At 47.2% G+C, this 24,794-nt stretch overlaps 1 protein-coding gene across 2 annotated transcripts in view; it reads right to left on the bottom strand.

Annotated features, from left to right (window-relative positions):
- Positions 1 to 1,926: 1,926 nt before the first annotated feature.
- The window catches only part of LOC147442510 (putative cyclic nucleotide-gated ion channel 5), an 88,855-nt gene continuing 65,987 nt past the window's right edge, over positions 1,927 to 24,794 (bottom strand). For both annotated transcript variants that reach the window (XM_086528668.1, XM_086528669.1), the window contains exons 4-8: positions 4,137 to 4,343; positions 3,736 to 4,013; positions 3,506 to 3,617; positions 3,039 to 3,275; positions 1,927 to 2,958 (exon numbers count right to left, since the gene is read on the bottom strand). In XM_086528668.1, the coding sequence (XP_086384794.1) occupies positions 2,251 to 2,958; positions 3,039 to 3,275; positions 3,506 to 3,617; positions 3,736 to 4,013; positions 4,137 to 4,343 (1,542 nt within the window). In that variant the 3' untranslated portion in view covers positions 1,927 to 2,250. The remainder of the gene's footprint in view (positions 2,959 to 3,038; positions 3,276 to 3,505; positions 3,618 to 3,735; positions 4,014 to 4,136; positions 4,344 to 24,794) is intronic.

Here is a 24,794-nt window from a genome sequence, read left to right as displayed (position 1 = left end):
TACTAAGTCCCAAAAAATGGCGGTGTTTGCATATAAAGAAGAAAAGCCATGTGCAAAGGAACGGTGGCACACAATAAAATAGATTTCAAAAACTTCTTAACTTTACACTCTTTTAGATGTTACACAATGCTCAATCGCGACTCCTAGATATTCCTCTTCATTTTTGTGAAGCTAGGCAATAAAATATTGACATATTTGAGAGACTCATTTTCCCCATAGCATTGACATACATGATGCCCATGCCTACATCCATAGTCTAAAAGGATCTCTGCCCATATGGCCTCACAATCCTTCATATTTGAGTAGCCAACGATGTGTTTCTATATATGACCAAAGCTAACTCAAATGTGACTCTATTTGAACACAACAAAAACATATCATTAACTAGATGCAATCAAACATCTTCTCAGCTCGAGTAATGGAAGCTCATACAATGCTAAAAAAATTGTGTATCAAACCATCCAATCCAAAATGTGATAGCTATTTGCAAGTGTAAGTGCAAAAGAGAACGGCCCTCGCAACCCCTCAATTACCTTACATGTGTGCCTGAGCATCTTGAAACTATAACAAGTTGCATGAGTGCAAGCATAAAAACATTGACCACCTATCCTTATGCATGGCACAAGAGTTGTTGAAGAATACATAATGAAATTGAAATCCACTCATATGCCTTGCATATAGTGATCCGATTGCTAAACATACTAAGCCAAAACGACTTCATATGGGTCTTGATCATGATCGATTACTATTGCAAGGAACCATGCTCTTAGAGCAACTACAATTGCAAGTAACTATGCTCCTAGACATCTTAAATTCTTTCTGAAAGTTTAAAAATTGACCAAGTTGGGCAAGGGTGTGTTCATGAAGACAAATACTTGCGAAATGATGATGAGACCTTCCAATCATGCTCATAACTGCCTTTGCAACTCAAACTTTGCCTTTAAAGCCATGCACATAATCCCCTTACTTTGCCTTAAGCCTTTTGCTTCACCTTTTTCCTTACCTCTCCTTGGCTTTGTCTTTATCGCTGAGATAGCCATTTAAAGAAGGATGATTGCCCCTACCATAATGAGCACACAAATTTGCCTTGCAGCAACCTTTTGCTATACATCCAAGAGAGATTATATGATGCTTGGTCTTTGCTCTAGAAAGTCATTCAAGATTTAGCCATGCTTTTAGGATTGGATCAACTATCATTCAAAGTTATAATTATTTCAAGGGCTTAAGGGGTCGGCTTGAGTTGATGCTCTAAAACCTTTTTTGCAATGTAAAACACACCATGTTCACTTGAAAAACGATACTTGACAATCTAAGAAATAATAATGTTATGAGGGAGTATTGAAGGAAGCCTAGCAAAGGGAATTCTTTGTGCTATCTAATCATGTACTTAATGATGCACACTGGATAGTTGGAGACCCAGTAACATTAATCAAGATTAGAGAGAGGGTTGGAGAATATTCATGAGTTTTAGGCTAATAAGGCTCTGATCCCAATTGCAAGTGAGAGACTGAAGTGGGTTGTACAAAGTGGCCCTCACATTGAAAGATTTAACACTGAAAACAAATCCTCAAGTACTGCATCAACTTGATGACAAGAGACCTGATATGGGCAAGCATGTGAGTAGATGTAAGCAAAGGTAAGCACAATAATTGTTTCATTAGAAGGTGGTATAGGGTGCCATAAAGTTGAAAGTTGACCATTCAAGGAAGATTTACTATGCAATCGAATTGCATAGAACCGCGATAAAAGATTGGCATGGCATAAGCTTACCCCGACATCATCCAAAAGGTCTCTCCATACTTTCACTCCCTGAAGGCTTCTTGGTTAGTCTTCCATTCACCTTTTTGGTTGTTTCATTTGTCCTGAACTTTTCAATGCTTTTTCGAAGCTAATTAATCAATATGCAATCCTCTAATTGAACACATATAAGCATCACAATTATTATGCAAGTCAAATCAAGTACAATGACTTCAAGTATGAGTACTAGTGCCTTATCTGAGAGCAAGCTTCCTATCCAGCCCACTATTTTAGAGCAAGGAATGAGCCCAAGCCAAAGGAATGACTTATACTACAAGAGGTTTGTGAGTGCCCTTCCCTCACTGTCGCAAGCCCAACAAAAAACTTCGACCCAATTGGGCCTCTATCCTATTTTACAACAAGACAACTCTTATATACAATTGTTTGATACATACAAAGGCAGATTTTCATAGCCTTAGCTGCTGTTAGCCAGCCTTCCTAATCTCAACTTGATCAATCACCATCCTCACCAGAAAAATCTGGCTCTGCTGGCTTCTGCAATTTAAGACTTGGACGGCTTACCTCAACTGTATTAAGTGCTCGCAGTCGGTGAACCCCTCGCATGGCATTTGCAGCAAACCGGGATGCAAACAATGCTGCTCCAAGACTCAGATGATTGAGACTACTGCTATTTTCCTGCATTGCGTTACGCAAGTTCTCCTCCTCTTCTTTAAGGCGCAACTCGGCAAGCTTGCGTCTTTTGTATCTGCGCCATGCTGCCTGGATTGAGCATGCAGCCCATGTCCGCCATTGCTGAGAGTAGTGTCGGAATGTATGCTGTACTTGCTTGCTATGCAAGCGCCTGAACTGGCTGGCAACAAATATGAGGTCTTCAGCCTTTAATGCAAATGCTTCAACCTCACTCTCTGCATTGACCGATCTCGTGGATGAGGGGAAGTTTCCACCAGCTTTGGGATCCAACGCCCACGTTAGCAGTTCTTCGCCACAAAAATCCCCTGGTTCAAGCTTCCCCTCATTCAGAAAGCCTGTTCTACCTCCATTTGTTGTCACACTCTTCAAAACTCCACGAATGATGAAGAGCATCTCATCCACAGGATCGCCCTCTTGTACTACATTAGTCCCAGATGTGAATAGGGTTGGCTGAAGGCGCTCACACATGGCATCTAAAAGCTGTTCATCCATGTTTGTAAACAAAGGGACCTGCAAAATAATACAAGCTAATGGTCACTTGCAATCACCGTTCCTTCATTTGGATGCATGAACATGACACGAATACGAACCTTCTTAACCAGGTCTAAACAGAGGTGCCGCTTGATGTCTCGTTTTAAGTCCTTTGACAGCACTTGGACCAACTCCTCTTCATTCACACCCCTTGTTTCCAGCCATTTGTACTGCTCATAATTCCGAATACGACTTCGTAGCTCTGGATATATTTGACGGTGCTGCATCCACTGCTCCATGTCATGCCGCTTAAGCCTCATCTCCTCCAATCTTAATGTGATTGATTGTAGATAGCTCTGTGAGGCAGCATCATTAGGGGAACAGAAAAAAGAGTTCAATCCACGTCAAAAAGTTGCGATAATTACCATTCACAAGCATACTAAAAAGAAGACAAGAAGAAAGAAGAGGAAGCATTGTATTGACTAAAGTTTCTTGAAAGCAAAGATAGAAAAGAAGATACATTTAAGGCAAAAAGAAGCCCATGCCATATTTATAGTATCACTTTCAAGACAGAAAAAAGGATTACCTGCATGTTACCGAGTAGGCGTGCAAACAAGGTAAGTCCAATTATGACTATGATGATAGAAAATATAAGTTCTCCATCATAGGAGCTCGTTTCTAAACCCTGGCCCAGTGTGCTGCAAGAAAATCAAAACAGTATTCGCATGAAACCATTTCTTGTCACACTAAGAAAAATCAAACTTTGCTCTTTAATCCACTTGACCTGAAAGGCAGATGAATACTGCAAAATCCCACCTTAGATTGCGCAAGCCAAACCATAAGCAATAAACATACTTGTCAACGAATTTGCTTGTGCTTATAATGCCATTGTCAAGAGCACCTTTATAAATCCCAAAGTCAAAATTGGAGGTTGTGCATGATGCTTGAAGGTCTGTAGTATTGAGCTGATACCCTTCAGACCGTCTCACTTTACAGTCCAAGTATCTCACATCACACCCTGGGTCCTTGCACACTTCTCGCCAACAAGCATCTTCCCGTTCGACAGCAAGCAGGTAATAAAAAGCTCCAAAGAACTGAACAACCAAAACATTACTTCAGCCACATACAAATTATGTCTACTTCAGAATACATCATAGAGGCATCTATGACTGGAAAGCCCAAGTGATTAGCTCTTGATACTTCACAACGACACTCACATGGCTAATCAGCATGTAAAGCAGAAGATTGTACGCTGCTCCTCCCCATGCTGTCTCTGTATGCACTTTGGAAGTTGATTTTCCCAATTGCTGAGTTAGTGGATATATTCTTGGTATCAGCTGTACTAGAATGATGAAGCGCATAGCAGTCTTTGTATTGTCTGCTGCTGTTCCTTTTAATGCTGGAACTATCACCCAAATGAACATCTTCACAGAAATAAAAAGCAAGTAGTGTACATTAAAAAGCAGGTAGTGTACATAAGCTCACAAAATCACAATCTTTAACGTACTTACTGTGGGTAAAATGTAAATAACTGCTTTAAGTACAAATCCTTTAGCTTTTCATATCTGAGTTGAGAAAAAATACTGAGGTAGGACGCTCGCTGCTGCTGCCCGCGCGCTCCCTCCCACTTCTTCGCCATCGTTGCCTGCCCCCCCTGCCCCTGCATAGCACCCCCGCCCTCGCCTCCCTGCGCAGCCCTCCCTGCCTGCGCAGCCAACCCCCTGCCCGCCCGTGCGCTGTCCACCCACCCCGCCTGCTGCTGCGCCCGCTTCCCAGCCCGCAGCCCCTCCAGTCCGCTGCCCAGCCCTGCCCCGCCCCGCCCGCTTCCCAGCCAATCCGCTTCCCTGCCAGCCCCCCCCCCCCCCCGCACGCTTGGCCTTTTGCTCTCCCCCCCCCACCCCCGCTTCCTTCGCTCTTTGCTTTTCTTCTCGAAGGTTTCCTTCAGCTGGCATTGGCAGTGCTATTCTTTAAACAGTGCTCGTCAAGGTCTGTTGCAGCGAAATCATTCTATCCGCTTCTCCGACACAGCAGTATACACAGATGGAGGCTCCAGCTCCGCCACAGAGGGACTCTTCTGAAGCCCCCTCGCCCGACCCCGCTGAGCCCACCATTCGACTTGCTCTCTCACCGATAGAGCAAGCGAGCCTAGCTGCAGAGGTAGAGCGCTTGTGCAGGCGACTTCTGTCATCTACAAGGTTCTCGGTACCCGACCCGGCACAGGAGAGTTGCGTGACCTTCTCTAGGCCCGCCTATTTGCAGAGGTGGGCAAGATCTTGGACCTATAGATTCTCGGACGAGGCTACTACCAGATCGAGTTTGAGACCTCTGAGATGGCATCCAAGGTCATTGCCATGAGTCCGCTGACCATCCGAGCAGCTCAAGCCCACTTTCGACAGGGAGACATGGTTTTGTCCCTACTTCGGATGTTCTGGTAGAGGAGGCAGACATCCCCATCTCCGTCTGCTTTCTTGGTTTGCGGAGAGAGTACTTACCACTTTTCTCCAGGATAGGCTCAGCGATTGGGATTGTCCTGGAGACACCGCGCACGGCAGCCTCGGTAGCTGCCAAGGCGGCCGGTATTTTCTTAGTTCGCGTTCTGGTCAGGGACACTCACACACTCTCGAAGGTCATTCTTCTGCCTCGGGTGAGTGGGGGTTGGTTCAGACAGAGCGTGGAGTATTCGGGTCTCCCAAACCAGTGCTTCATTTGTCGACAGATGGGCCATCTTGCGAAGGTCTGTCCACGGAGGAGGCCTCGACCTACACCACAGATTCAGCCCCAACCTGCAAGGACTGGCCAGCAGCCACAGGCTGAGACACAGCGCACACATGGAGAGCCTCCCTCCGAGCTCGAGGCTCCAGCGGAGGAAGGATGGCAGCAGGTCCGTGGTCGACGACGGCAGGGCCCACAGAGACAACCTGGCACTCAGAGTGGTCCTCTTGAGCAGGATGAGGTCCCTGCTCCAGCCTCCACCTCAGCTTCACCCTCGACAGCCCCTCCCTCCCCAGAGTTCCCCCCCTCCTCATCATCCTCCCCCCCGCCTCCTGCTCCTGCCGCCTCCTCCCCCTGCCCCTCCTCTCCACCTCTCACCCCTGCTCCTACTCCCCCCCCCTCCCGCTCCAGTTCCGCAGCCGACCCAGGGGGTAGGGCCATCTCCGGCTGCTAGGAGATCTCTTGGCAGCGCCTTTGCCACGAGTCGCTTGGCGAGAGAGGGACAGCCTTTCTTGCGACCCCCTCTACAAGTACAAACGTCTCCTTTTGCAGCTATCCCTCGTGGTTTGACGAGCATCGACTTGCGGCGCCGATGGGACTTCTTCGACTACGACTTCACTCGTTTTCTCGGCGACCCATCAACAGACCATGAGGCAGCCTGCTTCAGGGTCCATGTTCTGTTCCTTGCAGCTAGGGGGATAGAGGCCTTGGACTCAGCGGTTGGCTTCTCTTTTCCCCTTTGCGGCAAGGACCAGACTGAGTGGACTCTCGACTCAATGTTGGGGTGCTACACACACAGGTCCTAGAGTTCTCTCACCACATGGGAGAACTAGGAGTTACAGACACGCTTCAGACTTTGTGGCCACTGGCCAAGTTTGCGGTGACCCCTCCAGATACAACAGGATGTAAACACATTGTGGTCTACTTCTTTGTCGATACGCAGTGCTTGCCATGCTATGTACACGTTCATGAGGACTCCTGGATAGAGGAGGTTGCTCTCCGGACGGCTCGCTCTACTAGGGCTTGGGCCAGGCACTCGTTGCAGTCACGCCTATCTAGAGGACCCTCGAATGCGGATTACTCCCCATCCAAGCTAGCCTCGAAGATAACACGTTTAGCTGCTGGCGGCAGCATCTGTTCTCTCTCGCTCCCCATGAGGATCGTCTCATGGAATGTGCAGGGACTTGGTGGGCCCCAGTTTCAGTGTCAACGGGGCCGACTGCGTCAAGAGCTTCAGCGCTACCTTATGGGAGGAGAGATTGATCTCCTTATGCTTCAAGAGCACCATCTGTGTGAGGGCCGCATTAGACGTTGTGGTCAGCTCTTGCGTGGATGATATGATACTTCTTGGTCAGCTACTTTTGGACCTGGAGGCATCCAAGGTGGGGTATGTATGACTATTGCAGATTCTTTGCAGCAGGCCATTGTGGACAGAGGGATTATTGTGCCAGGCAGGGCTCAGTGGATTACTATGCAGGTTCAGGGTTGCCTTGTGGGCTTCCAGAACATCCATGCGCCCAATGTGGCGAGTGCACAAGCAGAGTTTTGGTCACAGATAGTTGAGTCTCTGCCGCAGGCAGAACACTGGTGCATAGGGGGGACTTCAACATGTTGGAGGACCCTTCAGACAGGATTGGTGGTAGCCATGCTACTGTACATGGAGTTGAGTTGGCAGCTTGGGAGAGGTTTTGTATGACTCTAAAGGTCTCGGATGTATGGCAGCACTCTAGTTTTGTGAGGCTCCCAGACAGCCTTGCCTTCTCTCATTCGGACTGCAGAGTGGGAGGAGTGAATCTATCACGGATAGATCGCTTCTACACTAGTGACCATTTCAATGACTTGGGAGGGACAGTTGGCATTCTGGCAGGGACTTCCTTCTCTGACCATGCACTAGTGATCCTCACAGTGGCAGACAGGCAGAGGAGAGGGAGCACGATGCTTCGCATCCCAGAGAGGGTCTTGCTGGACTCTACACTCAGAGAGCGAGTAGAGGTTCTCTGGACAGAGAGCTTGGACAGGCAGGACTCTCCTGCTGACAGAGTGGCCTCAGGACTTGCTCAGATTAGTCGTTTCTTTCTCCAGGAGTCTTTAGCTCGCCGGGCTGCAGCGAGAGAGGAGGAGCAGCTCAGACGGGGCATTGCTTCGTTGCAGAGGATGCAGGAGCAGCATCTAGACAATCCTTGGTTGGAGGAGCAGCTGTAGCAGGCTCGCCAGGAGCTTGTTAGCACAGAGGAGCGGCGACATGAGTTTGCTTTCCATCGACAGGCATCTCAGTGGACACAGGTGGGCGATAGAGTGACGGGTGCTTTCTTCGAGGCAGTGGGACCTCGGCATTCGTATGCGAAGGTCAGTCAGTTGAGGAGGCCTGACGGGTCAATTGCTTCTCAGCCCGAGGATATGCGTGCAGTTGCTACTGACTTTTACCGTGAGTTACTGTCTGCAGAGCCTCAGTCAGAGCGTCGGGATGCATGCAGGGGAGCAGGTGTGGACACAGATACCTTGCCTTGTGACTGAGGAGATGCGTCAGAGGCTTGAGCTGCCACTTCAGCTGGAGGAGTTGCACATGGCTCTTAGTGCCCTCCCCCGTGGTAGCTATCCAGGTGAGGATGGGTTGACTCCCAGTTTTTTCTTGGAGTACTGGGACTTGCTTGGCCCAGATCTCTATAGTGCTTTTCAGTACAACTTGCACACAGGAGTGATGCCTGATAGCATGAGTGAGGGCTTGATCTACCTCACTCCCAAGGAGGATGGCTCCTTGGATGAGATTCGACAGTGGCGCCCCATCACCATCCTCAACTCAGCCTACAAAATTCTTGCCAAGGCTCTGAGTTTGAGGATCTAGCCACTTCTAGAGAGCCTTATACATGGGACTCAGACAGATTTTGTCAAGGAACGTAGTATCCTTGACAACATCTTTACTTTTTGGGAGGCTTCTGCCCTAGCGCGGCTCCGTGGTGAGGACCTAGTGATTCTTCTTCTCGATTTTGAGAAGGCATACGACAGAGTTGACTGGGACTTTCTAGAGGGCACTCTGCGCAGGATGGGCTTCTCAGATGCTTGGATAAGAGGGGTGTCAACTTTGTATAGACAGGCTCACAGTCAGGTTCTTTTGGCAGGAGGTAGGGGTGATCGCTTCATGCTCACACGTTCGGTCAGACAGGGCTGTCCTCTTGCTCCCTTCCTCTTTCTGTTCTATGCGGAGGCGATGAGCAGGTTCTTGGTGTCGCAGCAGGTTGGTCTACGGGGCTTAGCACTTCCTATTCGGGGAGATGAGCTACTGGACGCTGAGTTTGCCGACGACTCAGCCTTGTACTTAGATGGCTAGGAGGCCAACCTTCACAAGTGTGAGCAGGCTCTGGAGACCTTCTGTTGTGCATCTGGCGCACTGATCAACTGGACAGTGGCTTTCTCGGTTGGTAGTACTCCTGTGCCGGATTGGATGCCAGGAGAGGGTTTTAAGTGGATTCCCCCAGGGACTACAGTTCGGTACTTGGGCTGTCAGGTTGGTTTGGACTTGTCTCCTGAGCAGCAGATCTCCCCTCCTCCTTGTTACACTTGAGCTCAGCATGACCTTCTTTGGCAAGCAGAGTAGTAATTGCCAACCAGGTGTTGTTGGCGACTATGTGGTACATCACTTCTTGCTGGATCTTCTCGAGTTCTTGTATCAGCCAGGTAGAGAGGCTGATCAGGAACTTCCTTTGGTCAGGACGTGACACTCAGATAGCCCGAGCCAAAGTGGCTTGGCAGGTCATCACTCTTCCTTGTTCACAAGGAGGGCTTGGGATCATTGACCCTGCATAGCAGAGCAGAGCCCTTCGTGGGAAGTTCATAGTCAGAGGACTTCTTCCACGTGAGGAGCCCTGGAAGGAGTTCTTGCTACATCGGCTTCGTGCTAGGGTGCCTCAGACTGGAGGCCCCTGGCGACCTTCGACCAAATGGATCTTCACAGAGATGCGTAGAGTTGGTTTGAGCAGGAGACTGGAGGACCGCTTCGCTGTGAGTTTGCTTCAATCTTGGGAGCACTTGCGGCGAGGCCTGGAGCAGCGACAGCCTACTTGCACGAAGGAGCGCCTACGACAACCCCTTGTTTGGAACCCCATGGTTAGCACTTAGAGAGGCCACTTGGTTGGTAGTTGGCCTCATGTTTCCTGGGGTCCCATGGCAGCGGATCCAACGCGCTCTTTAGGTGACTGGTTAGAGTTTTCAGGCTTGTCAGGGGAGTTGCAGGGTCTCCAGCTACAGGGCATGAGAGGGGTGCAGAGCATGTGCCAATACATCTCAGAGGCGGTTCCAGCTGAGTGGCTCACACCTCTCGAGCCAGTAGCACCTAGGTGGATGGGAGACTTCACACGACTGGAGGTTCTCATCTCAGTCCGGGCCTGCTCAGAGATTGCTCCATCCCTTTTCTTCGAGTTACAAGGTGAGGGACGCTTACAGCGAGTTGCAGTAGAGGCCCCGCAGGTGGCAGAGTGCTGTTTTCAAAGGATCCGAGTGGTGGGCATCTGTGGGAGGACTTGCGTCATCGATCCTGACCCAGCAGCTCTTGAGACTGGACACTGGAGATTGTGGGCTTGCGAGTGCTGTCCACTGGCACGAGTACAGTGGGATCCTGGAGAGTGGCTTTGGAGGGACCCTTTCTCTTATGCAGACCACCCAGGCGTCCCGTTCTTTCAGTACACTGTTCGACTGGGACGTCACATACTAGCAGCATAGAGAGAGGCCTGCCCCGCTGCAACACCTCATTGGCAGGAGAAGGGTCTCAAAGCTGAGTTCTTGGCAGCCTTGTGGGAGAGGTTGTGGGACTCCAGATAGCCGAGGCAAGTCACCTTGTTTCAGTGGCTGGTCGCACACAGAGCTACAGCAGTTGGGAGCTGGCTAGTGCATAGTGGTCTTTCGGCCGTATGTGCAGCTTGTGACCATCTTGTGGAGAGTCAGCGTCATTGTCTTTGGGACTGTCCTTTAGCACAGCAGGTGTGGCTTCGTGTTCTTCCGCTGATGCCTACTCTTTCCACGGCTCGACAGTACACTTGGGGAGCAGCGGCTTGGTCCACCCTCACGGGCCCGGCACTTCAGTTTGAGCTATCTTCCACCAGCAAGATGATAGTGATGCAGGAGGGGCGACGTACACTCCAACCTGCCACAGAGCTTACTTCATAGGAGTGGTGCAGCGAGAGAGAGGAGTGTTGGGAGCTCATCAGTGGCCTGACACTCTGGTTCATATGGCGGGCCCGTTGCTTCCACATCTTTGAGGCTCGCCTTGTGCCAGCAACAGAGACTGTTCGTGATCTTTGGCTAGAGCTGATCCACACTCTCAGAGGACAGCTTGAGAGACTACAAGGCAGCTCCGACCGCATGCGAGAGCGCAGAGAGGCTTTCCTTCGACTATGGCGTCCTGGGCCTTTCTACACCATGGTCCAGGGTGTACTCTGATGGCACTACCGACCACCTGTGTGGCTTTTCCCTCCTCCCATCTCTTGATTTAGCCCATTGTACATATGCTGGTTTCTCATTGGGAGAGTCTCCCGACCATGGTTGTTGTAGCCCTCTCTTGAAGAGGTGGTTGTAGCCCTATGGGCAGTTTTATTAACTAATAGAAGGATCTTTTCTCGAAAAAAAGAAGTACAAATCCTTTAACCTGCTCAATGTTTTTGAATTTTGAATAAGTGCTTAAATGAGTAATTCTTGGCCTAAAAAGTCATTGGCCACCTTAACGATGTGCGGTTTAGATGAATTTCCAACCGGTGTTCATCATCAGCACAATCATAATGCTTCACATTGAAAGGAAGCTTCTAATTGGCAATCCAGTCTGCCAGTGGCTGGCCCTGGATTCCTTCAGTGTCATGCTGATCACGAGTAAAAACTTTCGTATTGTCTGGCTGCTGGTCTTAAAGAGTTGAAACACGCGCCAATATGACTGGCCAACACTTTTCAAGTATCCTGCAATCTCTACTCTCTCAGTAAACTCTGCAATACTCTGCACAGCCTTGCATCTGGCTGGGGTCAAGCAAACATGGGCAATCTTCCTTTAGGGGCAGTCAGGCACACCTGCCTGCAAAGATCACACCTGATGCTGACTTCACAGCATCATTGCTGTTGACTGGTTGTCAAACAGCGTCACCACAAAAGGGTTCAGTCCCCCAAATGTTTCATGCCAGAACGCAAAGTTTCACCCCAAAACATTTCACCTCTAGACATGTACCAAGCAGTATGCTAAACCAAAAGCCTAGATTCAATGAATTTGAGTTTAAGCGGATTTTTGTAGGCAAGGTTTCAATATGGCATTTCATGAAACCTCCGAAAAACAAGTTTTATGATAATCATGGTCATTGACAGACCACATTGGCAGACTTGGGGGCGCTTGCAAAATCATTTTTGTGCACTCTGTCACATGCACATAACAAGATTAGCTACACTCAGATAAAATAGACTTTATCTCTTAGAACCCAAAACTGTGTGTGTGTGTGTGTGTCACGAGGACGTGGCAACAATCTCAAATGTCATGAGGACGTGGCAACTGCTAACCTTAGTTGTTGGTTTCTTTCCAATGATTTTTGTTTTATTTTTGAGACCCTCTTTTTGAAGTTGCAAATGGTCGGACATTGTATGGCCAATGTGAACGGTAGTTTCACCCCCAAACGGGAAGTTGGTCGGCTTTGGAATTCGTATAGTAAGAGGATGTCTAGGCTCAGTTCAAGATCATGTAGGTCCCCCCCGTCGCACTTAGCAAGTTGGTGGATACTAGGAAGTGAACTCAATAAAGGCATAAAGTCAAGGTGGGATCACCACAAGAAAATACCCGACAGTTGGGCCACATTGCATTTTTGGATGCGGTCCCAATGGGGATAGATGGTCAGAAGACTAGTGGGAGCCCAACGGAAGCATCTCCTAAAAATCAAGAACTGCTATTTTGGGCCATAAAATGTGTTCGCGTCATTACCTTCGGAATGACAAGGGGAACATTTTAGAACTCTGCCGCAAAGTCAATTGGGCATCCAGTCGGGAGATTTTTAAGCGGAAATCCCGAAACGGGAAATGCCCTGTAAACGTGCCAAGTGGTGCATTTTAATGGATTTTCCTCAAGCAAGAGAAGGGAGCGCTGAATATATAGATGGGAGGCTCATTTTGAGAGTTCGGTCACAGGTTAAGAGCTATGGAGTGCTTCCTTTCCACTCTATGTACAGTGTGGTGCTAGGAGTGATGACCTGCATACTACACACTGCTCTCTCTCTGTGAGGATTCTAGGTACTAATTCTTAATTAAGTACTTAAACTCATGATTAAGACTTAAGAAACTTGAACTGTACTCGAAACAAAACTTAGAAGACTCTGTGTTTGATTGATTGAATGTGTGATACAAGGACTCCTTTATATAGGAGACGAATAGACACAAATGAAAAGACACGTCTCTTGGTGAAGAGACATGACTTTAGACGTAAAGACACATCCTTTCGGCGAAGAGCTGCAACCATTGGGCGAAGAGTCGCACCCGTAGAGCAAAGGGGTGTGACCAGTCGTCGAAGGAGTGTGGCTTTTGGCGAAGAGGCACGTCTCTTGAGCGAAGGGTCGTGACCATCCAAGCGCAGGGGTTCTGCTTGGCATGGCACTTCGCATATCTGCAACTAGGAGTAGATGTATTGCTGTTAACATAGTCACAATCGTGACATTCCCTCCCTCTTTAAATAAAACCCAAGGTAGTTGTAGAAACTCTGAGAGAAAGAAATGTAGTGTTGTTGTGCTTCTGCATCCAAAGCTCTTTCTGTTAAGTCTCACGTCATGGCACTGTTATTGACCATGACTATTTTGCCAAACTGAAAACTAATCATATCTGCAACTTGATAAGTGCCTTTGTCAAAGTCTTTTGTAACTTCGAGTTTTGTCCAAGAAAAGATTGAATCTATATCTGCTTCGAGTGAAATTATTGGTAAACTGACTTGAGTTTTCTGTTGAGTGATGACCATTGGTTGAAAATTTGCGAAGTATTCCATTGGTTTGTCTGGAACATTAAAATCCTTTTGAAGGGATGTCATAGACTGAGATAGAGTAGTGCTTGAAGGTATATCCATTTGTAAAGGTTTATCTGTGGAACAAATTATGTCCAAAGATTCAATTGCAACGACTGAAGTCGTGCTGCAAGATTCTGCATCTGCTTTATCCTTTGCACTGCTTAATGCAAGGACTGGAGTCTTCAAGTTTGAGGAATTATCATTCACCATAGCATCTGGTATCTGTTTAGAGACAAAGACTGTATTCTGCAATTGCGGTGACGAGGTGAATTTTCCTGCTTGGATCACGGTCAAAAAAGGGTTTATGTGCTTGTTGGTTGTCACATAAGAACTGGAATCTTCTGAATCTTCAGCTTTCTCAGCGGGTATTAAGGCTTCCAATTGAGAAGGGGGAGGTCGAGGGAGTTGTTGCCTCTTAGACCTCTGAAGGATCCTCTTGCACAAGGAAAGGATCAGCAAATCTTCAACTTTACCACCATGAGATAAGAAAGACTTAAATGTAGGGCATGGCTCGCGATGGGGAGCTTGTCCAGCGTCGCGGCGTTCACGACCGAGTACTTGACTATGGTCGAATATCTGTGCCACTAAGTAAGCCCATCTTGATATTGCTGATGATCTGTTGGAAGCTTCATATTGTTGCTTTTGTTGCTGATGATTCCAATAAGAAGTTTGCTGCTTAGAATTGTAACTTTTCCAAGAATATTCACGCTGAGACTTTTGCTGCTCGCACGATGATACTTTGCGTCTAGTTCATGCTTTGGGTGAGAAAATTTCGGTTCCGAAGGCTTATGTTTGAGTGGTTCTTGCTGGTCGACCACTGAAGCGTCGAAAGAAGATGGCGGATAAGCTGCATTAATCGTCCGAGAAGTAGTAGGACAACTCTGAGCAGTGTTTTGCGTCTGCATCTGCTCGAAGCGAGTGTGAATTGATGCGAGACTTCTGGAAAGTGTTGCCATCTGCGCTTTGAGAACTGCTATCGGGTCCTCGGGTAATATATTGTCGTCGCCATCTTGTGATCCAGTCATGCTGACTCTTTTTGGATCGGGTTCTGTCAGGCTCTCTTGTACAAGGAGAGGATTCGCCGGTAATTCTTCTTTAAGACATTCGTCTATATATGAGATATACGGAAGAGGCACATGCACGTCGTGACCATCTTTGTCTATGATAGAGCGGGGGGTGACGGGCAGTGTGTGCCAACACCTTGCAAAAGGACCCTTTCATCTGCAACCGCTGCCTTTCAATGCTTCTCACGCAAAATCATTCGGCTCTAGGTGTTTTTGTTTTACAGCAAATTAACGTTTGGATGTCCACACTGCTCTTTAAAATTTGGCCGACACTTTTGTAAATGGCCGGCCAAGGTTAATAAACCTCTTGCGTAGAAAATCTCTGGCGCTGGCTGAATAAAGTTCTTACGTAAAAACAACCAACGCAGACAACGCACTGTTTCAGCCAGAGCCCAGCGAATCCAGAATTGAGCGCTTGGTGAAAGGGTGCGACTCTCTAGAAGGGGTGTGAGTGAGGGAGAGATACCCAGCAGTAGGGTGCACAATGGTTGCATGTAAGGGGGCAGCCAGCGTTTGGGTGCAGCCAGCAGTGTTGCAAAAATTTAGCCCAACGTTGCTGAATTCTCAGCCCAGCATGTGAGGGAATTCTGCAGAGGGGTACAAAGGCGAAGAGGCACACCTATATATGAAAGGGTGCCAGCAAGGTGAAGAGGTGTTGCCCGTTGATGTGCCTGTTCGCAGGAAGGGGTGAGAGGGTGGGTTCGAAGGGTTTCCACCCCAGAGATGGGGTACGCAAGAGTCACCAGCACGAAATTTTTCCAAAAAATCACCGGGTACGTGGCACGCCGCACACACACATCTGCGTGCCTGTCTGTTATTTATGTAATTGGAACATAAAAATTCATGTTACCTCATGCTCGGGGGTGTGTGTGTACCACCTTTCTTCTGCTTCCATGCAACTCTGGGAAGGGGGGGAGAGGGTAGCGGCGAGGGTGAGAGGCTCACAACCTTCGGGTCCCGGGAAAAAAATTTGCTCTGATACCACTGTGAGGATTTTAGGTACTAATCCTAAATTAAGTACTTACTCATGATTAAGACTTAAGAAACTTGAACTGTACTCGAAACAAGACTTAGAAGACTCTGTGTTTGATTGATTGAATGTGTGATACAAGGGCTCCTTTATATACGAGACGAATAGACACAAATGAAAAGACACGTCTCTTGGTGAAGAGACATGACTTTAGACATAAAGACACATCCTTTCGGCAAAGAGCTACAACCATTGGGCGAAGAGTCGCACCCGTAGAGCAAAGGGGTGTGACCAGTCGTCGAAGGAGTGTGGCTTTTGGCGAAGAGGCACGTCTCTTGAGCGAAGGGTCGTGACCATTCAAGCGCAGGGGTTCTGCTTGGCATGGCACTTCGCATATCTGCAACTAGGAGTAGATGTATTGCTGTTAACATAGTCACAATCGTGACACTCTCTCCCCTACGTGCAGTTATGTGATGCCCCACAAGAGGGCTTTGTATTTGATTGATGTACAACTGTGTGGTTTCATGCTTTTGTGCCGAGGCAAGAGCCTCCTTGAGCAGGAACAGGAGTAGCTAATTGCTACTCCAAAGCAAGCACTGGTGAGGGTCATAACCTCACCAAACAGGTGCGTTTTCAACGCTGGTTATATGCTGTATATTGACTTGTTTTCAGCCATACGGACGCCAGATCCATTGGGAACAATGCCCCACAGACAGAGGACAGTTTGGGGACTGTTTAGGGCTGAAAACAGCACAAAAACCAGTAAATACAGCGACCTGAATTTACTGTTTTTGAGCCGAAATCAGAGGGTTTATGCCAGTGGAAGTGAATTCCAGCAGGGGAATAGGTTTCGCACAGGTTTTGGGGCTGTTATGCTGCCGAAATTTGGCCAAAACAGGTGGTATCTAGCTGGATACAGGTAAAGAATTCCCAAGACTCTACTTTGTAATTTACCCTCTCAAAGTATAAAGAAATAACAAAAGGGGCACCAACTTTGGGGCCTACAAGTTGTCGGCGTCTGCTCGGAGCATTCTAGCTTCAAAGCCGTGTGTGTGCTTAAGTGTTAATTCCTGTCGCAGGTTCCCTTTGCAAAGTGCTGTCTGTGTGTGTCTAAAATAAAGAATTTTGGGTGAAAGCCAAAGCCTACCGCCCTACGGGCCAGTTTCAAGGTTCCGTTGCCAGAACTTCAATCATTTTTTCCTCAAGAAATGAGCCTCGGTTGTTTTGGGTAAAGACACAGAGTACAGGAACGCGGGATTACACTATGGCCGACAAAGGGAAGGGCATTATGGAAGAGGGTTCCTCTTCGAAGGATAGACAAGAAACTCCTATGGTGTTCGAGATTGGCGAGAGCTCACGGCCACGTCAGTCTGTACCTCCTGTTGATGTGAATGTCCCTCCAGTACAGGGCTTATGACTGGGCAACTCGAGGATGATGCGTTAAGGACTTAGTTGCCGCGGTGAATGTGTTTTCGCAACTGATGCAGAACCCAAGGTTTATGGAGTTCTTGCAAGCGCCACCAATGGCATAGCAAAATAGGCAACCTACACCGCAAACAGAGCTTGTTGAGGCTCAAGCCCAAGTACTTCATGCGTCTCAGCAGGATAGGGAACACTCGCATGTTGCGGAGTCACGGACTCCAAAACGGGTTCCTCCCGTCCTTGAACAGGTGGTTAGGACGCCTATTCCACAGGTTATGCCAGTTCAGGCCGCCACCTTTTAGAGCCCGCATGCTGTCTTGAATGGACAGGGAACTGGTTACTAGGCAATGCATCCAGTTTTTCCACCACCCGCAGTATATCCTGGTTATTTCAGGGGTGGATTTGTGTTCCAGAGTATGGCTGGTTATGCGCCTGGAAGTCAGCCGTACATGCCAGGAACAGTGTTTGGGGGTATGCAAGGCATGATGCCAAACCCCATGTATGGTAGCATTGGCATGCAGCAAGGTTTTCAGAGCAACCAAGGCCAGTTTGGGGTGCCACAGGCTCATTTTGGCATGGCAAGTTTTTCTGGACAACAGCCAGATATGACACCTCTGATGCAAAATGTTAATGTCCAAGATTTGCCGATGATGCCTACTACAGTGCCCATGTTGCAAACTATTTCTTATGACAATTTGGGGACACTGGAAAAGCGGAAAGCTTACAAAGAAGGTGGTGCAGCTGTGAAGTTCATCACTTTCAGTGGCTTTGAGGATAAAGCGAAGGCTCTCACTTTCCTCCAGCAGTTTAATACAGCTTATGCAGGAGCGAATTTTAGAGGCCTCCTAAGGTAAGGAAAGCTGCCACTTTCTTAAAAGACAATGCGCTTACATGGTGGACGACATTGTTAATGCAAGGACAGGCACCCGCCACATGGGTTTACTTCAAGCAAATGTTTGCATCTGCTTGGCTGTCAAATGAATTTGAAGCCGACGTCACGATAGATTGGCACCAGCTTACTTCGGCTACATGCAAGAGCATGCTGGAGTACAATCGGAGGTTTTGTAAAGCGTTACTCTCAGTGACCTCCTATAGATTTGTGCCATTGACAGAGCAGATAGAGAAGTATTGTTATGGGCTGCCTAGAGGGCTTCGGGACTATTGTACCAAGAATAGAGTAGCTACCCTCACCCAGCTCATGGAAGTTGCTAACACCGGTCTTGCCTTGTTGAAAGGAGAGGACAGTGGGTTTCCGAGCAAAAGAAAGGAGGGCAGCAAAAGAAAAATTCAGCGAAGAAGCCCTTTGTGAAAACGGCTCCTGAAGCGTCACAAGAGTCAGAAAAGGCCACCAAAGACAAGGATTCGGCCGGGACACCTGGAGCGTAGGCAAAGAAACAGAAAAGGAAGCCTTTTGTGCACAAGTCGCTCGAGGAAAAGAAGGTCCTAATGGCTGAAAACAAATGCTTTATATGCGAGCAGCCTGGTCACTTTGCTACAAATTGTCCCAAAAGAAAAAGAACAACTGACTCAGATGATAAAGAGGACCAAAAAGGCAAGAAGCCTAAACCCACGGCAGGTTTGGTGCAAGACATGGTGGGTGATAGGCCCAGTACAGATGCCAGCGAGTTATGCAGAGCATGGGGTAAAGTTAGAGATCAAACGGCACTCATCTTCTTTGATCTAGGTGCCAAAGCAAACTTTATCTCACCAGAGTTAGCTATGAAGCTAAGCATTAGAGTTGAAGAGATAGGGTACGCAGCAAAGGCAGGGTTGGTGTCACAAACTGCTGATGTGGTTGCCCAATACACACACACACACACACACCTCCCATTTGGCTGGGAACAGTCCCGGCATGGTGGGCAGAAATGATAATGTGGCTGAAATGGGGACCCTGCTGAATATTACTGACGTGGCACTGCAGTACGGAAACCCGGAGAATGCGGAGGAGTGCTGACGTAGCATGTACGGACCCCCGTGATTTGCGGTGGAATTTCTACGCAAGCTTTTGAACTTGCTTTTTCATCTACGCAAGGGCTGAAACGCTGAGGCTTTTTGGGATTGCTTTATTTTCCCACTAAGTTTGTGAGAGAGAGAACTTGCTTTTGATTTTAAGCTTTTGGGCTCTACTTTTAGCATCCCTTGTAAAACCTTTAAAAGAGTCTTTGGGCTCTCACTTCTCAGAGCATCTGGACACAGAGTCTGAGAGTGAGTCCCGACTACTCGCTTGTACTTTGAGTTGCAGATTAATACAAAAAGAAATACTAAAAGGGGCGCCAATCTTTGGGGCCAATATCTCTAGGCACAAAACTCCGCCGGGCCAGTGTCGAACTAGTTGTGAACTGTGAACTGCTTTGAAGTGATTTATTGTGGTGTCCAAGTCTGTTATAGTGGTATCAGAGCACGGACGATTTCTCTTCTACGGGAAATCCAATCCTTTTTACGCGGCACTTATGGCTTCAAGCAGAGATCAATCGACTTCCTCTGCATCCGGAGATGCGGGAAGAGATCACAACGAAGATTCACGCGAGGAGTACGGCCCGCCTCGGCCTACTCAGGCGGAGTTCGAAGAGATGGAGCATTGACGATTGATCGGCGATGCAACAAAGATGATGCTTAATTTTGCGAAGGACCCAAAATTTGCAAAATATATGAGCCACACCTCTTTCAATGAGGTGCACTCATAGTGGCGGCAGACCACAGAACCACTCCTCAAACCGGCTCTCAAGAAACCTCCTACTCCCAGGATGTACACAGAGCAAGAATTAGAAGAGGTGGTTGATGCATGAATTGCTCAGCTTTTTGACGCGCAGAACAAAGCTAAAAAGCACGACAAAAAGCAGAAGAAAGGCGCTAACTTCCCGGGTTATTTGGGTAGTCAGTCTACATTTGAATCGGCAAGAAAGCAAAAGAAGCGTGTTCGATTTGAAGGAGTACCCAGTTGTTCTTCTTCTTCTTCTTCTTCGAGTTCTTCTAGCTCCTCTGATTCGAGCGAAGAAGACAGAAAAGGCAAAAAGCGAAGCAAAAAGCAAAGCTTTGGAAAGGGCAAAGAAGCCTAAATCTCGCCCAGTGGTTGACGGTTCTACAGAAGACTCGTCTTCAGACAGTTAGGACTCTGATGACAACAACTTTTACGCAAAGAAGAAGAATTTTTATAAAGCCAACCAGTATGACTTTTTGGAAGATAAAAGCAAGAGAGTTTAAGGAAGGTGGACAATCAATAAAATTTGACACATTTTCTAGTTATAAAGATGCTTCGAAGGCTTTGTCTTTTATACAGCAGTTTGACATAGCTTTCTTTGGAGGGCATTACTAAGAGCACTCCAAGATTCGGAGGGCTGCCTCTTACGTTAAGGGGAATGCTCGAACTTGGTGGTCCACGCTTCTATTAAACAAGACAGCGCCAGTTAAATGGCTGAAATGCAAAAGGCTTTTTATTTCTTCTTGGTTGACTCGAGAGTATGAACGCGACATACGAACTGCTTGGAACCATCTTCGGATGACCAAGAAGGATACAGTGGACGCTTATTGCAGGAGATTCTGGAGCTCTTTTCTACCCGCCTCTTCATTTAAGAAGATCTCGTTCAAGGAATAGATTGAGCGGTTTACCTTGGGTCAAAGTCAGCTTCCTTCAGGAGTTGATGAGTCATGCAAAACGGGGTTTTTCCATTCATTCGGGCAGTTTGACCTACCCCACAAATGAAATCATGACGCAAAGGGCCAAACAAACTTCGACAAATGAAAGTAGAAAGAGGAAGAGCAATCCAGAAAAGAAAGAAAAAGATGCACGACCCAAACTCACTCCTCGAGAGAGAGCTCTCTACATCAAGGAGGGGAAGTGCTTTGGATGCGGGGAAACTGGGCATATCTCCGCGAAGTGCCCTAAAAAGGCACAGAAAGAACAAAACGACAACTTGCGAGGACGACAAAAGGCCTGAGAGTTCGAGAGCAACTGAGGAACGTGGACGAAAAGGCAAGATGAAAATAGGACTGGTTCTAGATTGCATGGGTACTGACCCCAGCACGATGGACGAGAGTACAGAACTTTGCCCCGAACGAAGAAATTATGAACCAAGTGAAAGATCTCTTGGAAAAGGGTCTTATCCAGCCTAGTACTTCACCGTATTGCTCTCCAGTGTTGTTGGTTTTGAAGAAAGACGGATCTTGGAGAATGTGCATCGATTATAGAGCTCTCAACAAAATCACCATCAAGAACAAATTTCCGATTCCTAGAATCGATGATATACTTGACTGACTTCAGGGATCCTCGTGCTTTAGTAGGATTGACTTGAAAAGTATATATCATCAGATCCGAATCGTGCCAGGAGATGTCTACAAGACAGCTTTTCGGCGACTTTTGGGTTATTTGAGTTTTTGGTAATGCCTTTTGGCCTAATCAATGCTCCTACGACATTTAACCGGATGATGGACAGGATTTTTCGAGAGTACAGACTATTTGTTGGCACTTTCTTTGACAACATCATTGTTTTCTCCAAGGATGAGGCAGAACATAGAGTACATCTGCTTCAAGTCTTTCAGGCATTACGTATAACCGGCCTGTACAACGTAGAGGGCGGTACTATTTCAATTACCTGTTAACTTTACACAGAGCACTGAGAAGGAAAGAGAACACAGTTGCGTCCAGCGACTAGAATGTCACTGCGCACACGAGACCGACCGGCGACACCGTGTAGGCCCCAAAGACTGGCGCCCCTTTCGGTATTTCTTTATTAATTTAAGGTAGACAATCCGACCACTTAGCACAAGCTTTCACAAAGCTGTTCAAACCTGGCGAGGGCTGAAAATGCAGGTTTTCGACCTAATTTCGGTAACATAACGGCGCAAAAAGCCTGTAGGTCAAAAGAACCTGTCTAGGGCGGATTCCCTCGCTATCTGGAAGCTTTCTGGTGAGCTGTCACAGAAATTCAGAGGGCTGTAATTCTCTGTTTTTCACTGCCGGGTGCCCAAAAGCTTGTACACGCATCCCAAGGCTCTCACGAGGCTCCCCTAGTGTTCCCTTGCAGTTTAGGTAAGAAACCCTAAACTTGCAGAAAAACACAGCAGGCTGTAATTCCCTGTTTCGGATCGTTTTTGGCGGAACGAACACGTCTACGCGTGTCCCAAGGGCTCCTGCACACAATGGGACAGTTCCCCTGTGAATTGGACGAGTTTTCACGCGAGAAAACTCTCCAAACTCGCAATCTTTCGCGATGGAACTGTGCGTACCTGTGGGGGATTAGCAATTAGCTAATTCGGTTCCTGTTCAGAAGGCTCTTGCCTTGGTAAACGCGCATAAACCCCCACAATTGTACATGTTCATCTAAGTAGCCCAACTAGTGGGGCATTACCATATGTGCAAAGAGGAGAGAGAGATGCAAGAGAGCAAATCATCGCGCTACATGAGACAAAGGAGAAGGCAAGTTTTCCATTAAAGATGTAGACCTGCACCCACTACTCACACACACACACTGTAGGTCACTTATGAGTAAATAATCAGCCCCCTCTCTCTTGGGCGCCTCCTCTTGCTGAGGTGTCCCGCAGGCAGCTCTCCTCCTGCCAAGTGTCCAGTTTGTCCCTTTGAATTAATTCTCTAGTTCCCACTGACTTATAAAGTTGTAAGTGACTTTCCGAGTGTCCCAGACTTCATTTGGCGCACACAGGCTTCTATACTCATTACAATTCAATGCTAACTGGCCCGACTAGTCCCAGACTGACCGACCCAGACTCCCGATGTGAGAAACCTATTCAGCCACAGTCGTTTCACACTGGCCATGCAATGTCCACTTGCACCTTTTCAAGGGTTTCGGGGAAAACAAGTAGAAATAAAAATAAATAAAAATGTCTAGTACTTATTTACGAAAGGCAACAGGAAAAATACACCTCCTGGTGACACACCCCACCCTTGACCAAGCGACCTCCCTTGCATGCCAACAATACATGTGAATATCTCTTGATATCACATATATTCTATGATGGGAATCCAAAACATACATGCTTCCGGAAATATAGCGTTGGACGATTAAACAATCCCACCAACCTGGCTACAACACATATATCAAGGATAGAAGTCTTCTAGTGTACGCTTGAGCACAAACATCTCTAGCTAAATTCTGTATGGAAAGAGTAGATACAATTGTTTAACTACTCTGTTGAGCATCATGAACCATGCTCTTGCCTTGCTCCAAAAAGGCTACATCAAGTCACGGTGGGTTCCATCTGAAAGGGTTCAAGATACAATTGCAATAGCTGAGGTGAATCAACCAATTCAGACTCTTCCATCCAATTGGCATCCAACGATGGATAGTTCTTGAACTTCACCAAATAGCGTCTTGCAACCTTTCCTCTAACCTTTCTTTCTTTATGTGCCAATATTTGTTCAAGAACAAGGATCTCATCCATTTCTTCCACTTCGGGTTGTTCCTCATCAAGCATATTCTCTGGCACATCACCAACAAAGGGTCTTAGAAGGCTGACATAAAAAGCATTATGTAATTTCCAACCTTCTGGTAGCTTCAACCTGTAAGCTACATCGTTGATCTTTTGCGAAATCTGAAAAGGACCATAATATCGCATACTGAGCTTAGGAAACAAACCTTCCTTGCCTTTCCTTTTCCTTAACCTGGCGTTTTCAAAGCGCAAAAGCACCCAATCACCAAGTGAAAAATACAATATACCTAGATGAATCCAGGATAAGCCCAGATTCACCCATAAAGGAAAGTGCAAGGTATAGACCCATGGTAGTCACCCACAAGACAATATAACCATCAACTCCATCATGCAGAGTATTGACTAAATACCACGATATCCCCACTAACGTCGTCAGTGCCCAATAGTGGGTGTAGAACTAGGTACTAACATATGCTCCCAAACACAACACCACACACACACACACACGAGCATACATCAACACAAATTTCAACGTACTGAGTTTCTGTCATGACTCCGGAGATCAAGGGCAGACTCAGCCATAATGAAGCCTAGCACTAAAAGAAGCATTAAATCGGAAAAATTAGCACAAAAATGAGATAGTTGATAGGGCATACGCACCACAAAAGATAGAAAGAATTAGCACAATATCAACTGGTCGTAACTCGGACGAAAACTTCACAATGTGAAGTCTGCATGTCCGCTATACGACTAAAAAATATACCTAGATGAATCCAACATAAGCCCAGATTCACCCATACAAGTGAAAAATACAAGTTCACGATGGTGACGATCAGCACCTTTGTTTTGCTTAGCCCGAGTCTTCTCAAGAACAATCTTTATCTTCCTGTATGTTTCATCCATATCTTGCACATACTTGTCTGCCTCAAATATCTTGTTCTTAGTCTGCAAAATAGGCGGAACTTTCTTCCCTCCTTGCACTATCTCAAATGGTGCCTTACCTGTTGAGGTATGCAAAGTGTTATTGTAAGCATATTCAACCAATGGGAGATGGTGTTCCCAAGTTGCCTTGTGCTCTGACACATAACATTTGAGCAGATCCAAGACAGTAGAATTTGCCTCTTCTGACTGCCCATCAGTTTGAGGATGAAATGAAGAAGAGAACTTTAGCGTAGTGCCCATGTTCTCAAACAATGCCTTTCAGAAAAGACTCGTCATACGTGGATCCCTGTCACTGACAATTGACTGAGGCATCCCGTGATATTTAAAGATATTGCTCATGAATATCTTGACCATGTGTTCTGGCTTTATCTTCTTCCTC

The sequence above is a fragment of the Adiantum capillus-veneris genome, chromosome 14 (assembly GCF_014529385.1).
Source record: "Adiantum capillus-veneris isolate H3 chromosome 14, ASM1452938v2, whole genome shotgun sequence".
In the NCBI taxonomy this organism is placed as follows: Eukaryota; Viridiplantae; Streptophyta; class Polypodiopsida; order Polypodiales; family Pteridaceae; genus Adiantum; species Adiantum capillus-veneris.
This window is presented reverse-complemented; position numbering and strand designations above follow the sequence as displayed.